At 36.5% G+C, this 18,150-nt stretch overlaps 1 protein-coding gene across 1 annotated transcript in view; it reads right to left on the reverse strand.

Annotated features, from left to right (window-relative positions):
• mtnr1bb (melatonin receptor 1Bb) overlaps window positions 1-17,845 on the reverse strand; it is a 74,851-nt gene extending 57,006 nt beyond the window's left edge. The window contains exons 1-2 of the mRNA XM_038285048.1: window positions 17,585-17,845; window positions 16,947-17,492 (exon numbers count right to left, since the gene is read on the reverse strand). Coding sequence (XP_038140976.1) covers window positions 16,947-17,154 — 208 coding nt within the window. The 5' untranslated portion in view covers window positions 17,155-17,492; window positions 17,585-17,845. The remainder of the gene's footprint in view (window positions 1-16,946; window positions 17,493-17,584) is intronic.
• Between the last annotated feature and the right edge of the window lie 305 nt (window positions 17,846-18,150).

An 18,150-nucleotide genomic window follows, 5' to 3' on the forward strand; every position in this document is an offset into this window, starting at 1 on the left:
GTCTCTCTGTTCGGTTTTCTGCATTTTGGTCTGAACTTTGTAACATCATGACATAAAGCTAATCTATTGTGGTTCTGTCAGTTTGATATTTCCCAAATGGAATGTGGATTCAGTTGCAGGTAGTATGTAGACTCCAACATTGCCCAGTATTTAACTCCATCCATTTTTTCATTATTCTGGGCTGCCGCCCCTTCCCTACAAAGGAAACCATCCCAATAATTTATGGCAATAAATGTCTAGTCTTGATAAAAACTTAATTTATAATCTAAACCAGGGGTTGGCAATCAGAACTGCTAAAAGAGCCATATTGGACCACAAAAACAACAAACAAATCTGTCTGGAGCCTTCTATGAGCCTCGTACTACAACATGGGCTCTAAGTGTATTAGCCCACCATAAAAAATGACTTTGTGGGCTTAAATATATAATAAGCATTCATTATTAAATGTTTATCCTGGAACAAATGTCACCACACGCTGCTTCGCCACCCTTTACTGTGCGGTTTAGGTTTTGTTGCATTGATGAAATTATATTATAGAAACACAATAAAGGAATCTTTCTATGGTGGAGGTGTTTCTGTTCATGAGGAACCAAGCAGGAACTGACATCCATCAGAGCAGTGCTCTCTAACCCCGAAATCCCACATCCTCCGTAACCAGCGTTCCTTGGTGTTATTTTTGAGGATTTGTGGGGGAAAAATGAAGAAAGTTCACATACCTGCATAAGAGAACTACCTTTTTGATCTGTGGACGGTTTTCCATGCTTGCAACAAAACTAGCAGCAGTAATGGAACTTGGAGATGCAATCTACTTCTTAAATCTATCTTTGCTTTCCTCTAATTTGTACAGAAGTTCTGCAATCACACTTTTTCTCTCACTCCCAACTTTGCAATCGACTGCATATTTAGCATGTCTTCCCTGGGAATGCCTTTCAAAATTATTCTTTTTATTTTTTAACAACCTGTCATTACAAAGCAAAAATGCAGGCAATCCTTCCGCATTGATAATGAAAGCAAATGATTCGTTCCATTCTTCATTGAATCCTCTGTTCTCATCAGCTACCTTCCTTTTTTTCCCTTTGGGATTCATGGCCCGATACACACCCGCCTCTTTGTTTGCCTGGCAGTGTGCCACGCTGAAATGTGTGTTGCAGGCAATGACTACTGATTTCCACAGCTGTGACACAAATTTTCATTGAAATTAATTTTTACATTTATTGTTTAAATGTATTTATTATACACATTTTTAAAGCACTGGAAAACAAATTGTAGTTGTAGTACAATAAACATTACCAATATAAAGTGCAGCAGTGATAAGAATGCAACAATGTAGGAGAAAAGGAAACCAGTTTAAAATAATGGTGCAAAAGGGCATTAATGCACCAGGGAGCGTTATCACAGATTCTTCCTCCCAGCTGTTTTAAGACTTTATAACCACTATTGTTCCCAACAACCTCAAGAAGTTGTTACATTGATGCTCATTTTGTGGTTTCTATCTTAGTCAGTTAAATAACATGCTGCTGTCATTTTGCACATATCTGATTTTGCTGCTATTTTTTAAATATCCATTACTGTAAAACTGTCAATAGCTGAATATTGATTATTTTATTCTCCTGGTGCACAGTTTTAGATTGTTAAAACACTTTACAGTACAGTATTTTATTGTTTATCTTTAACTTTTCACTAGTATATTATTCTTATACATTTTTCCAAGGTCCACATTTTTGCGACCAATTTTTTCTATAATCTCTTTGCTACTGTAAACACCGGAATATCCCCACTCTGGGGTTTTTCTATTCTATTCTAATATGAAAAAGCAAAATAAATATGGTGCAAAATTCAGTAAACAACTGTACATCTTTAATGTTACTAAATTTCTCTCAGGTATACTCATATATATTAAAGGTGTAACATCGTAAGGAGTTGATCTCACATGACTTTGCACAGGGGTTACAAGAAAGGGAGCAAAACGAAACAAAAAAATTCTGTTTTCTATTTGAAAAATATGATTAAAAACAAAAATGTTCCTCTAAGGTGATACATTTTTTAATCTCTCATATAAAATCCGAAGAGAATGAATTAAAGTTTTTGGTTACAACTTCAAATAATGGAAAATATTCATGGGAGGGTATTTCAGTGTTGCAAACTGCTATTATAGTAAGTTGTTTTAGCCGAAATACAGTTTTAACTTAAAAAGAGTATCTGAACTCCAAAGTTGGCATTATTAGATACAAAAAAAAAATGAGACAGGCACTCAGAGAGAGTAGATTGTGGCCAAGGCCAGTGTCTCACAGTTTGAGAGAAATCGATCCAGAGAGTTACATAAATTTTAAAGGGTCTTTACTTTTATCCTGCAATTGAAGTTTCATGAAATTCAGTTTGACTGGGGTGGGAGGAGGGATTGGGGGACTGACAAACAGACCCAACACCAGTGGAAACATTTCTCTGTCAAGACCTATACTTTGTGCATTAGCTCCTAAGCCTGTAATCAACAATGAGCATCTTTATCTGGGTCTCAACAGGGTTGCATCCAAGAGTGGTTTAAAAGATGGCTTCTATCCTTCTTGCCTTGCTCTCTTTCCTTCTCTTCTTTCTCTCTCTCTGTCTTCCCTAAAACAAACATCAGTGTTTGTGTAATTTTTGTTTATAGACTGATTTGCATGAATACAGATATGTGCATCCTTGCGACACTCGACTTCCCCCCTTCTTCATCCCAGTCTCATTTCTCATCTTGCCCTTGATTTCTTACATCTTCTCCATTTCACCTACCCCCTCTTTCTTTCATTCTCTTTCTCCTCCTTCTCCTGCAGCAAATCCCTCGCTTCCTTCCACCTCTTCACCCACTGCTGCCGGAAGGTTTTTAGAAGCTGTTACATAACACACTTCAAATTATAACAGCACATGCATTTTGAGTATGGGCAGATATGGCAGACGTCGTCGTATTTGATAAGAAAGATGGGAGGGATAACATTTCTGATCACTTGCTTTGCACATTAAATAGGTCAATATTAAGATTAGGGAAAATGGGCCTGTCAGCTGTGTGCACGCATGTGTGCATGAGTATCTCTGAACTTGTGCAACTGAATCATCTTATATCTCAGCACTAAAGCACTGATAACAATTGGAAGATTTTGATGACATATGACAGTATTTCCTACACTCCCTCAGTTTTTACAGTGGTTATGCCCCCCATTTTCTGAATCTTGCCATGTCATTCTGTGTTTTATCCCCTATTTACCTGTTTACTAATTATCCCTTTTTTATTTACTCCCCTCAATTTGTCCTATGCTCTAGTTGGTCAAAGCTCATTCTTATTTTCCTTTTCCCAGCTGTCTGTATTAAAGGGAATTACACAAGTCATGCTTCACCCACAAGATACAGGACAGTGCCTGGGTACACAGCTCAGGCAGAAGTAGGCTCCCAGAGCGCTTAATGCTGCTGAAAACATCACCAGCAGTCATGTTCAACCTTCACTTCTGCCTAAATGCTCCCTGAGACAAAAAAGAAAGGAAGGAAAAAACAGTAATACCAGATGATGAAAGAATTATATAGTAATGCCTGACACACTCTGAAAATCCCCACCAAAACCTGCAGATATTTTTCCCTCTATGCATTATAGATCAGTGGTAACTCAGCTTCCCTATGGATCCTAAAAAAAGTGACGTAATGAAACCAGACTGAGTGGCTACTATTTGTCACATTGGGACGTATAATAGGATGTTAAATGCAATTTTCACGCCTGATTCCAAATTATCAATATCAAGTAAATGGATTAACTCAAATCAAACTAGCAACACAGCCCTGTGTCTAATCTCTTCCTCCCTTTCTTTCTTTCTTTCTTTCTTTCCTAGCTACAGCTTAGCATCCATCTGTTTGCATTTCATATGCTCTGCAAATTCTTTGACTCTGCCTGCTTCCCCCTGTCTCCTCTGTTATGCACATAAAAAAAAAGGTTCCAGCAGGCTCGTTGGATGGGATGGTATGAGCCTGCCTTCAGCTGTCTACTTCGGAGAAGTTTTTCTGTTCTAAGGAAAGCTGAAAAAAGCTCCTCGGGATTAAAGGGAGTCTGATTGATCTGACAGTTCAGCATGAGTGCCTCCTGTTTTGATTTTAATGAATTAAAATCAAACACTAGAGTGCCCCCATGGCAGAAAAAGCCCTGGTCTGAAGCCTGAATTATGTTTAAATTCCTACAACTACTGGGTCATGGTGAAGATTATTGGCATAACAAGATTTTAAAAGTGAAGATCAGAATTTTTTCAGTAATACCTGTTTAAAGAGAGTAAAATAAATAGTTAATCAAGGTCGGAAGATGAAAAATTAGTTCACCTTAGAAAAACATACATCCACAGCATCAAATTTAATTTTGAGGGGAGTTTATGTGATAGACTAACAAACAGCTGTACAATATAAAGTGGGGGAAATATTATGTGTATTTTTTTCCATATAATTACATATGAAAATATAAAGATCAATGTATTGCATCTCAACTCCCTTAAGTCACCTAATTATTAGCCTAAGTCCCAGTCCCATTTCTCTTACTGGCATTCGCTTTGGACCCTAGCACTCGGTTTTGCGCATTCACATTTAAGGTTAGTGAGTCCCAATAATTATAAGAGCTAGGGTGAAGTGCCCTCCAACCCTTAAAATGACCCCTTCAGACCACGCGAGGTCAGGAGCTGACTTGGAAACGAAGTGGCTTCCCGGAATACTTTGCGAACTCATTCAGCGAGAGGAGAAATGCCATCCCGCAGTAGAAACGACGTGCACAAATGTGAGTATATTTTTTAAATTAACCACGCATTTGTTTAAAAATATGTTGGAATATCTTAGTTAGACCTATATACAACTGAATTCTGCGCCATTGTGTAAAAACATAAATATAACAAAATTTTTCATAATTCACAAATCTACCGAGAGTTTTTTCTTTTACGTACAGTCGGATGATTATGAACACGGTGAAGTTGGTTAGAGGTTGTATAATGGATATCCAACTAAATCCAAACAGGGATCTCAGGAAAAATGTGTCCACTCCACAAAACTGTTTTTATGGAGTGGGAGAGAGAGAGCCACCTAAAAACAAAACTCATATGACGCTTTAAGCATCAGTAGGTAAATGTTATACATATTTTCTAAAACTCGCTAAGTCCTAACAGTACTTTTTCTACAAAAAAGACAATACCAATAAATAGGCATTGCTGTGTCCCCATCATGTTAAGGAGATTCTTTCCCTGCAGTAGGTCAACGGTACTAAACATTCAGCCAAGACTACAATGGAATGGTTCGATTAGGGGTCTGAAGCTCCACCCTTGGGACTGATGTCCTTCCACTTCAATGGTCATATCATCTAATTCTATCCTGGCTTCTCATTCTCACAGTGAAGCGGGGTGGTACCAGTATTATGTTGTGGGGACACTTGTCCTGCTTCTCTTTGTTGAAAAAGTAAAAGTATACATTAGTGACAAGTTAATATAACTGGATTGTTTCCAATTCCACTGAAGCACTCATTATCTGTCACAGAAATCAGTTATTTTTGTAATACTACTTGTTTGAACTTAGCAGTGACCATGTCCCATTGCATTTAAAAGCAGCTTACGCAGCACAATCACGCAATCCGGTACACGCAGTAACGGGTAATGCTGCCTTAAGGCTGCCAGGGGTAAGACATGTGATTATTTGGGTTTTGATAATATTTTTCTGATTTTATTCCTTTTAAAAGGAAAAGAGGGATTTATTTGATCATACAGTGCTGTCTGGTTTATTAGTGTATACATCTGAGAAATGTCTTGTAGTTTAATATATGTTTATGTATTACTGTTATTTTAACATCTGTTGGGCAACCTGTATCCACTTTGCATCCTTTTAGATTGTAAAGGGGGTGTCTTCAACCTTATTATTTCAAGTATTCACTGTTTGATTTTTTTTGTCCTGAATTAAAAGACCCAAATCCATGTTGTCTTTTAGGCACCACAGTAAGAGAATACAGAGAAAACTCAAAGGTAGGATATGCTAAACACATGCTCCTTAAATTTATAAACTATTTCATATTATGGCTACAAAATGTGTTATTTTTTTTATTATTATTTTTTTATTTTTTTAGAATGTATGTGGTAGACCAACATAAAACAATGCATCACTATGAGTAAATAGTAAAGGCTACAGTTTCACTCTGCTCAGTTAGTAGCCCTGTTGCCTTGCAGCAAGAAGGTTCCAGGTTTGATTCCTGTCTTTCTGTAAGGAGTTTGCATGTTCTCCCTGTCACTGTTGGTTCTCTCCGGGTACTCCGGCTTCCTCCCACACCCCAAAGACACGCCTGAGAGGTTAATTAGCTTGTCTAAATTGTCTCTAAATTGGGTGTGAGTGTGTGTGCATAGTTGTGTGTGACTAAATACTAAAGGGTACAGTTTTCCCCTTTTCAAATTCTTTACAAATAGAAATCTAAAAGTGTGATATTTATTGATTCTCATTGATATCTTTATAAATAAAGATGTTCTATATGTAAGTAAAAACCTCCAACTGCACATTACTTAACACACCATTCCCTCAGTGAGCCACTGTGGCAAAATTGTTCTGCTGGGACACATTTCTCTTGCAGTGACAAGAAAGTTGGTTAGATTTCTGTGGGCTCAAATACAAGAATATGACCTATAAGGAGCAAAATAAATTGGTATCTGTGTCAGAGGTTCATCTTTCAACTAGAACAAAAACCCTTAGGTGCAAAATGTTGGAGGTTCATTGTAATAATGAAGGTACTAATAATAATTGTAATAATACAAGGTACATGCTTGTATAAAAATGGGCAAGCCAAAGTCCACATCTAAATCAAATGAAGAATATGTGGCAAGACTTGAAAAGCCATATCCATGTAATCTAACTGATCCTAAGCTGTTACATTATGCAATCATTTGTGTTGATCTATCATACAAAAGCCCATTAAAAATGTTAAAGTTGTTATTTCAAATGTGTGATGGCAGCATGCGCAATAAATAAATGGTCTGGTAATTCTTCCATTTAAATGTGCTACTTTATATTTCTTTACCATGGTGTTTTTGATAATTTTTTTACCTATACTTATGATTTTTTATTGGTTAACTATTTGGGTCCACACATTTGGTTGGTTTACCTTGAATTAATACTTTTCTTTTGAGTTGCCAGTTTCTGTAAGGCTGCCATGTGGGCTTGGCTGGGCCAGTGAAGCAAGAGTCCCAGCTGCAAAGAATCTCAGTGGCACTGAGGCTTAATTGGACTCTTCCACTCATTTTAAGAGAGGTGTGGAAAAGTTTAAATCTTTTCATTTTTTTTTGGTTTTTGATGCAATTAAAGTTGGACAGTTTAATTACTTGAATTATTTTCTCTCAGTTTGCTGACTTTGCAATTTATAGATTAGTTTGATCTTTTTGTTGTTGATTTGTTTAGGTAAATGTAATGTTCCCTCTTGTGTCAAAATGTACTGGTCAGCCAGTATATATTTCCCCTTGTGTCAGTTTGTTAGGTCAAATAATACTTTGGTTGCTTGTGTTAACTTTGGTTTTGTTGACCTCATTTTCCTTTTGGGCCCAGATTTATGTTCATAATTGTGTTGCAAAGAAATCTGTTTCCATTTATTTCCTGAAATTTCCCTCTGGTTTTCTCTTTTAGCTCAGTCCCTCACAATGTGACCAAATGTTAAAAAGCCCAAAAGGTATTAAAACGTTTAGAAGGTGCTGAAACTGCCCCCCCCCCCCCCCCCCCCCCTCTTTTCATCCTAAACATTAAATGAAACATCAAACTTAGAATAAGCAATTTTTTATCGAGGCAAAAGTCAATCTAAGAATGATTTTTCAAGTCGTAAGTTTTACTGTGAAAATTAAACAGGTGGATGGAATTCAGCTGAGCTTAATTCTCTGGCATTTATCATACAAATCACTCGTGAATGTGCAACAGCAATACTTTTTTCTTTCTTCTCTGTTCAAAGTGCTGAAGTGTCAGCACTAATTTGCTTTAAATCATTATATGGAATAGCCCCTAATAGCCCATTGGTGTGACTGACAGTTAACGTACATCTAGTAACAATTATCAGTAAAGACAGGGGGTAGTAGGGTGGTTTTAGTATTCAGAGTAGTGACTAGCAATAGTCTGCCAACAGCTGTATGTCCTGTCAAAATGTCTTTGAGCAAGACACAGAAATCCCCCATGCTTATTCCTAGGGAGACGCTCTGGATTAATGCTGTCGGCTGAATGCCTGAAATTTAAAGACGTGGAATATGGACTTAGAAACTGTCCGAAAGACTGAAAATACAAGGCTGTCCATTACAAACTTTGCACAAAATTACCTCACTGTCAAACGGTTTTCATATTCCCACTGTCAGTCAAGAGTGCAAACATGCATTTTTACATTGTTAAACCACAAATCATTTTAAACTCATCAATTACACTTGTATAGAAAAAAAAAATAACTGTATCCAGAAACATATCTTCTCATCAAACCACCGTATTCTGGCTTATTGAAAAGTGCCTTCTCATAGGCACTATCCTGCCGTGTACTCGCATGCGTGCTCTCACAGTCTCTCTTCCTCTGCTGTGTTTATAATTTAAACAGTTTGTCATGTTTTATCAAGGAATAACAGCCAGCTGATGCACAGCTAGGACAGAGCTGTGGTGAAATTAAGAGTAGCAAGAGATAACCCAGAGGCATGCTGGATGAAACAGAACGCTTCAGATGGAGATTGAAATGCAGCAAAGAGCGCAACGGAGAAACTGGCTCTCACTCTCTCGCTAAATATGCTGGACGCCAACTTCACAATGGCACTTTTGGCAGTTCAAACTTGACTGGGAATCCAAACTCCCCAAAACATAATGATGAAGTACTCTATATGCTGTTGAAGCAACTAAAGTGTTACCCACCCACTGACATTCTAGCTCCACTGCGAATAAGAAAGGTTATAGACTAAACTTTAAGCCAAACCCTGCAACTACTTTATGTAACATTATCTCAAATTGAACCTAATAAATAGGCTCTAGGAGATAAATGTAGAGTGTTTTACACAAGTTTTGAAATAGGCTGACTATTGGATAGACTTAAACATTATATCATAGTGTCTCTAGACTCTATTTCACATCAAAGCAAAGGAAGAGAGTTATAGGGATATTTGGATATAAAAATACTCCTTGTGCTGCCTGCTATATCCATTTATTTCTGAGACAAATTTTTGTTTTTATTTATCATATTTTTTACAATCAATGTCCAGTTTTATTTTTGATGACAGATTTAGTCCTCCAGGGCATGCATGATGCAAGTCTTTCATATCTTCAAAGTGCAATGAGTGTGCCATTCTTTACAAAATATGTCACTCTAGGGATTTTCTTTCTTCATTCGAAGTTTGTTGTGCCTTTTTTGGAATATACAGAACTCAAAAGACCTTTTGAATTGTCTGTTGTTATTGTTATGTTTTTGTTTCTCTGATTCATAAATTTCTCTCATGGTTGTCAAGATTATCTTGATCCTTCTGGGCAGTAACATTTCTTACAGAAATGCACTAACTAAAAGCCCCTATCTCTGCGATATTTAGTTTTCACTAATACAGTTTTACAAACTAAAACTGCATTTTAAACAATCAGTGTAGAACTGTAGTATGTGATGTTTGCCATTTTGTTTTTCATGCTCTTATCAATCTAAGCTATCATGTATTTACATAGTTTAATAAGAGTAATCATAATTGAATTTTATTGATTTCCCATTGGAGAACTTTACCTCTCCATTTAACTGTTTGAATGCCATTGCGCGGTGCCCAGGGAGCAGTGTGGGGTTAAGTGTCTTGCTCAGAGAGGTAGACTGTGGGAGTGGGAGTCGAACTCAGAACCTCTGAATTCCAAGCTCTATGCTCTTACCACTAGGCCACCACTCCCCTTGCTTTACTTTATGATGCAAGGTTTTTCCTGATATTACTAGTGGTTTTATTATTAGTCCAGATTCTTAAAAAAGAGAGTAAAATAAACCTTTAATCAATCAGCTAAAGCTTATAGTGTATGCACATATTTTCTTCCAAAGCTTCCTTTACATAAAAACACTGCAAAATGTCACTGACTAAAATATTAAGGTAAGTTAAATAACTAGTATTTCTTTTATTGTGGAGCCGGTCACACCTTGACCCTTAGAGCGTCCTAGGCAAGGTTGCCACATCTCCCTAAATTATTCCAATACAACCGCATAAAATTTATCGAACAAAAATAAAAAACTACCCCCCCCCCCCCCAGGCTTCTGCAAAGAGCATGAAAAAAGACTTACATACTAGAAAACATGGTCCAACATATGAGGCTCACAATCAGTGTTATTGGGTCCAGAAGGTCAAGGGCCAACCCAGAATATATCAGAATATATATATATATATATATATATATATATATATATATATATATATATATATATATATATATATATATATATGTGTGTGTGTGTGTTAAAGCACCTGAATTTGACAGAATTAAACTGCTAAACTGACCTGATGATATCATTTGATCAGTATATCATATCAGTATTTGATTATATTAGGTTTCACAGATGTACGTAGTTTAAGATTGGAGTGGATGCCAGATTTATTTTATAATTTGTTTCTTTACTTCTCTGTTAAACTATTTCGATAGTGTTCCTATCCTTTCAAAAACAACAAAATTTCTGTAAAGTTCCGCAAATCTTAAGGAATCTGACAAAACGTATTTTTACCAGCCCAAAGTGTTCAAAATAAACCCAGCAGGGTGAAAACTCACTCCATCTGGCAACACTGAACCAAGGAGGGTCGGCCATACTGCCCTAATGAAGCTTGGGAATCTTTTTTTTATTGTTTTTATACATTTTTTTGGATACACCCTCATTATATTTCAGTCAGCACTGAGCATTTGTTGTATTTCAGGTATCAGGGCCATTGCCGTGCTTGATATTCAAAGCCATCTAATCCAAATATTTCTAACATTTTCATCTAGTACAGAGCTGCCAACATCCATATAGCATGTTCCAGTTTTCTCAGCAGTGGATTTATTTTCTTGGACACTGTCTGCCAACACTGACTCTATTCCATCTCCTCTGCATGTCTTTAAAGAGCCCCAGTAATCCAGAAGATCCTTGTGCCAAGTAATTGTGCCTTTACATTTTTTGCAGTTTTATCGGAAAAGAAAACAAAACAACAGCTTACATAGCCATGCATTATCTACCAAATGTCAACTCTAAAAGAAACGCATCTCTCTTTTTTTCCCCTGTATACAATCTAGACAACAATCTAAGGAACTGTTTTGATTGCTGGCACGAGTCCACTGAGCTCAGATGGTCAATGAGTACTTGAATACTGATCTATTTAATGCCACATTATGGATTGTGGATGAAAAACAACAATCGTTTTTTGGAAATGTAAATTGTTTTGCCTGTTGGGAAGCTTGTATGTTAGCCTTAGAATACAACTACCAATTTATACTACATAAGGGAAGTAAATATGTATCTGATCAGGTTCACACAATCACATAATTATACACAAGAGGACTGGTTCATACTTTGAGTGGTTTTAGCACCTCAAAGACTGATGAAAAGACTGACGCTCAGGCTTTCAGCACCATGGACAGAGGTACTGAAACCTGATAGCCATCCAGGAAATTTGTGACTGTACTGAATGGAGGGATTTTTTTTAGCATTGTTGTTAAGTAAAGAATGTTTTTTTTTTTTTTTTTGCATGGGAAGACCCTAGTTTTGTAGAAAAGTAGCTTGAGAAGGAAGAAGAAAAGGAAGGGAAGGGAGGTTGGGGTGCGCATGATGTAAATAAAGTCTCTTTGAAGAACAGTTCTGCAAAGCCTAACTCTCTTTGAAGGTTTGCAACACCTAAGCATCTTCAAAGACAAATCTCCGGGGACACAAACCCGTGTCCAACACTAGCGTGCACTCAGCTTTTCACATGCTCATTCACAGATTTGTTCAAGACAATGCAATAAAAAAAACAACATCTGCACATTTCCTGTAACATTTTTCCCTCTGATGTTAACCTTACTGTATGTTTTTGTGAACATGCATAAGTTTATGTTGAAGGTGCTTTCCAGTGGATAACACATTTCCAAGGTAATATTTGTTCCAGTAATTATGGTATGCTTTCACGTAAAAAATGCAATACTCATTTGCTTTGCAATAAAACGCCACAGAACATGAATAAGGATTTCTGAGTCACAGATATTTGATGCAATCCTAGGATCCCTCTGTGACTGTTAATACCTTCCTATTGAGTTATATTGTTTAAGTAGGTTGTTTCAGTCTACTGTAGCCATCCTTTGAGTTAACAACTTTGGGTATGGAACTGCTGAGAGGACTGTTTGGGTTCACAGATATCAGCTTTAGGGCAGAGAATGTACATAGAGCTGAAAAGCTAAGCACATTTATTTCAGTTGTGCTCGCACTTCAGAGATAAACTAAGAAAGAGACAGAGGAGTTTCTAATAAGGCAGGCAAAAAAAGGCTGTTGAAGCCATATGATTTAAAAGAAAAAAAAGCCTTCCTAGAAAATAAATTAATGCATGAATTATTTGTTCAAGGACACAAAATGTAATGTTTAAGCCACTGATATTGAAGTTGTTCTATTTCGGCAAAACCTCTTTTAGGAGCAAATGTTCTTCCTTAAACATCCAAAGCCAGCAGCACTTCCATTTAAAGGACTGAGTAAGGTTTTTACACTGCAGTTCAGATATTAATTAGCTACACCACTTGATTTAGCAGAAGAAAAATCAAACTTTTATGAGTAAAATGGGCTTTTGTAGCTCAAGTTTCCCAAATACAATTTCCTCAAGCAGCAAGCTTTCAAAATATATTTATATTTTTTCCTTTATTCTACTTTGAATTGCTTCAAATACTAAAACCCCAGCGGTTAAGGTAGTTCGTAGGTATGAATTCCACATAGTGTACCTATACAGAAGATTTTTATTTTTATTTTTTTTAATGCATGCTTTGAGAGCTCAATTTGGGAGTCCGGGTTACATTCAAATGGTAGAGTGATGGCTATCTGAAGGAAAACTTGCAGAAAATGTTCTCCTATGTAAAGGAATCCAAAAAAGGGTTTATAACATCCAAAAATAAAGGGTTGTATTGTACCTGGTCTGACATGAACAAAGTGAAGACAGACCTAATGTTGCAACATGCTTGACATAAAATAGTTGCTGATTTGTGTGATATGCAAATACGTCCACATCTCAAGAATCCTAACTGGTGTGTAATAAACCAAAAACTGGTCAGTCAGCACACCTCATTTCAAAAAATATCGGGTCAACATGTTTTAGGTACTACTTTTGAATGAGGCATCTTTATTCCAAGCTCCATGCTATTTTGCAGAAGAACATTTATAGCCTGGTAACCTTTCCAGCTGGAACATATGCAAGATTAAAATGTAAAGATTTGACAAATAAGGACATTGAATCACCTTTTCTGATTTAAGGAGGTACTCAAAGAGTTGCACTTTCCAATGTGTGTGATATTGTAAATCTTCACATATCATCACATACAATTTAAGAGATTCACAGAGAAATTGTACTGTATGACTAGATTTGGATGATTTGGAGAAAACTTAAAATGTCCTTTTTAACCACTCTGACATCATTGTTCAGTTCAAATCTTATTACTCCAAATAGAAGACTCAAAGCATTCTTTAATCAACAAAAATTGGAAAAAGCACAAAAAGTTTTAAGAAGATTCTTCAAGGTAAGCTGTTTCCTACTGAGGCATGTTGGGTTTTCAGTTAGGCTGCAACAGCAGGGAGTAAGAAATAAGAAATGCAAAAGGTCAATTAAACAGGAAACACACGCAGTGGCTGTATTAGTGATGCAAACTATACTAAAATTAATGCTTATGCATTAATATTAACACAAATAAAAACAGCAAAGTCAGATCCTTCCTCATTTTGTTTCTATCTAAAAACCCCAGTAAAAACCTGAATAACTCCAGAGGTGTGTAAGAGACCAGCATCTCCAATGCATAAACTATGACATTGACTCTGTTCCTTTAGACAGGAAAACCATGCATATCATTACACTACACAACAATATGTTTGTATAATTGGTAACCTGTTTTCTAATTCTAACTCACTTTTTAAAATATCATTAATATAATGTCCTGCCATGTTTGTTCATACACCCATCATTCATCATGTATTTATGTCATAAACCTCCCCTGGGACAACAGATGAAAATTACACCTTGAAGCTAAATGTTGCATATTGCACACAAACCTAATGTACTTATGTTGTTTCATATGCACTGTCCCATATTAAATAAATGTATGAATCTCATATATTGGAGCAAACATTAGCTATTTGCTAATGTATATTCAGCTAAACACTTTTGATATTTCATTATACCGGGAAGATTTTGATTTACTTGGGGGATTTTGTATTCATGCAAAAAAACAAATTTCTATCATATGATATTTTAGTTTACAATAAACTGTTTCATTTATTTTAGCCTCAAATAAAACATTCTGAACAACAAAAATCATTATCAACATATTTGCAAAACGTAATCAGAAATCGTTCACCAAATTTCTTATCATTGCATCTCCACAATTACAGTAATTTTCTCCAAGAATGTCTTCTGTTATTGCAGCCAAGGCAAACTGACCTGAATAGGAAAATTGTGCATATGAGGAAAAAGGACATATAGTAGGAGTTGATGTGTGTAGTAGGCTGAATACAGCGACTCTTAACTTAGTGTGAATTTTATATCATCAGCAATCCTTTGTGCTGTTCATGTGCCTGACAGGAAAATAGGAATATTTTGTAGGTATGAGTAATGCTTTATATTCATAGAGGTTAAAGCCATCTGAGCATGCTGACAGACAGACAGACTCCAATTACAGTGATTCCAGTTTATTCTAATCTCTTCTTTGATAGTACACCTTGGTTTTTAGTATAAATATATATATATATATATATATATATATATATATATATATATATATATATATATATATATATATATATATATATATATATATATATATATATATATCAATGCTGTTAAAATCCAAAAACTAATACCTACTAGCTTGTAATTAGAAGTGAAAACGTTGTAACTTGCCATAATGAAATAGGCTCTAATTAAGTACTATCCTGTAATAACCAAAATAAATATCATATCTTATTATTCACATACAAATATTAATAAAATAAAATAAATTATACAGACTGAAATCTGTTTCATGCATTTACAATGAAGGAATATTGCTGACAATAAAACAGCAACAATCTAGTAGTAGTATAGTAAAGCCGTTACATTTATTATAAAGTTTATGATACATTTTAGTGAGTGAAAGTAGGGGGGTATATAGACGTTAAATAAAAAAAATGCTGCAGAGGTGTGTTTTAAAAATATTTCTGGCATTACCACCTGGCTTGCAAAAATCTATTATAGACACTGTTGCTAATTTTTCTTAAAGTATATTTTTTTCAAGCGCTTTTTAAATGTAACTTGATGTAGTTTTAATCCAAAGGTGATTTGATTAATTGAAGAGACAAATGTTTCTATCTACTTATATGTCCTTTTAGAAAACATATACAAGTTAAAAATGTTAACAGAATTTCATTGTCACCCCTTTATTGTTTTCACTTAATTTAACATAAGACCTATGTTACTGGCTTTAAAAAAGGATTAAATGAAAAAGCCAGCCTATTTTGTTTGTTTCTTACTAAATTATTTTTCATTCACTACTCTTTGTGAAAAATACAAAAACACAACATGCATTTGTTTAAATAGCATAATATTTTAAATCCAGTCTTCTTTTGCAGCTGTGTGCAGGTTTTTAGGAATTTCCTGGCATTGTTCTCTGCTGATTGATTAATGCAGAATGAACAGCATCATTAGACAGGCATTTTTAAGTTTTTGTCCAGATATTTTAAATGGGATACAGATGAGTCTGTTCTCTGGCTGTGCTACTTATTAACATTTACAGGCTGCTCTTTGAACCAGACCTTTATAATCCGGGTTACAAGCTTATTGTTGTGCTGGAGGATGAATTATTTTCAGCTCTGTGGCAGTCAGAAGCAGGGTCTCCTAAAGAATATTTAATGTCTCTAAAACTATAAATTACCCTGTTACAGACGAACAAGATGCGGCTTAATCAGACCAGATCATTTAGTGTCCCCTGATTCTACTATCTCCATTCTTTTGTTTTTCTGGCTTCAGTGGGGCCATTCTACCATGAAGTACTGACTGGTGAAATGCAAAATATGAACATCCTATCCACACAAGCTATCACAGCACCTCTTCCTTTGTGGTCAACTCTTTGTTTAACTGACCACAGTTTAATAAAAAAAAAAAAAAAAAGTCAGATCTAATGAGGTTCCTTCTTGTTATAAACTTTTTCATTTCTAAACATGCCAATCAGGGTGATTTTAGCACTGTTTATTTCTTGATAAGTTTACTTTGATACCTCTCCATAGTTGTGCCTTGCAACAAGCCAGACTTTGTAGTCTACAGACCTTTGACTTCATTGCCTGGTTGCTTCTCTGATATGTGCAGTCAACCATGAGACCTTGTTTTCCATTCCAAATCATGTTCAGTCAACTGAATTTGCCACAGGTGTATTCCAGTCAAGTTGCAGAAGCATCTCAGAGATGATCGGTGGAAATCAGATAGACCTGAGCTCCATTTGGAGTAATAAAGCAAAAAAGTGTGAATGCTTCTGTACCTGTAAAGTTTGGATGTTTGCATTTTTGATACCTTTAGATTTCTTTATACATTTTAAAAACAAAGAAAAACGAAAACAAAACCTAAATCTATAATGCTTTTGTTTTTGTGTCTGGCAAATAAAAGTGAGGGCATGGATAGTTTTTGTTTACACTTGGTGTAAAAGTTCTACAGGCTGAAAGACTCCCTCTTATCATGAGGGATCAAAATGGTTCAGAAACATCTATTCTGATCTCTCTAGTCTGAAATCAAAAAAAGAGAAAAACATCTAACCTGCATTCCTTAGCTTTCGGTTCCTGAACACCGAAATAATGACAAGCAGATTCCCCAGCACATCCACCACAGTGGTGAAGATCAAGACACTGGCAAGAATAGCGATGACCCAGGCGGGGCGGGTGGTCCCTTCCGCGGGCAGGTTGTGCTCCAGCTGCCCTAACCGTGGCTCTGTCCGGTTCTTCAGGAGCATTAACGTGTCCGGCATCACTCGGCTACCAGCAAGAAGCTGCCCGCTTCAAGTCCCCGCTGATGTATTGATCGTTTAATGATAAGGAATATTAGTCAGTTCAACGTCCCGCCGGCACCGTCGGTACCGGTGTGTCCTAGATGCAACATGGAGCGCACCCGTCTTCAAGTTCCACGAGGTGCGCAGGTAAAAGTCCGCTACTTAAGGGCGACAATTAGTTGCTGTGATGATCACGTGTGACGTATGAAGTTGCACAGACTCCTGGCTTCTTTTTATTCCCCCCCTCACATCTTCAGAAGCAAAGTGACCTGTCCACGTCCCACGGCAAACAGGACACGGCCACGGTGCCACACCTCCTGCCGGAGCGGAATGAGAATAATTTTTCTTTCATAAAAACGTGGATTAATGATAATAATAATAATAATAAAGTCTTAATGTGGTGTCTTACCTGTCTTGCTGGTTGGCATCTGTAACTCTCCTTCGTCTGCGACTCCCACAAAAATAAAAAAGGAAGAAATAAAGATACATAGAAGACAGTTTTCCTTTGTAAGATGTTAAATCGCTGGGGATATTTGTGCTTTTAACAGGCTGCTAAAAGCGCTGTGATGCCCTGTCCATACACGGGGCTATACAGCCTATACGACGCAACTGGAGCTGTGCGCTGCAAAATGTCACACAGCAGAAGCCTCTAGTGAGACACCAATGATGATGATGATGATGATGATGATGTGGACACATCAACAGAGTGAGGATGGAGCAACGAGGGACTCGCCTATTTCGGTTCTGCATCTCCTAAGTATGGGTGCAAAAAAAAAAAAATGATCCCATTTTTTTGCACCACTGCTTTTTATTATTATTATTATTAATCATCTGTCTCCCGGAGTGAGCTCCCTAGAAATCAGCCTTAAAATGTGGCGCAATTACTCGGACGCTCGCGCTGAGTCGCGCAACTCCGATGTTCAGGCTGCGACTTCCCTTAAAGCTTCTTTTTTTCTGGGCGGTGGGGACATTTTG

The sequence above is a fragment of the Cyprinodon tularosa genome, unplaced genomic scaffold (assembly GCF_016077235.1).
Source record: "Cyprinodon tularosa strain WSP-4 unplaced genomic scaffold, ASM1607723v1 ctg205, whole genome shotgun sequence".
Classification (NCBI taxonomy): domain Eukaryota; kingdom Metazoa; phylum Chordata; class Actinopteri; order Cyprinodontiformes; family Cyprinodontidae; genus Cyprinodon; species Cyprinodon tularosa.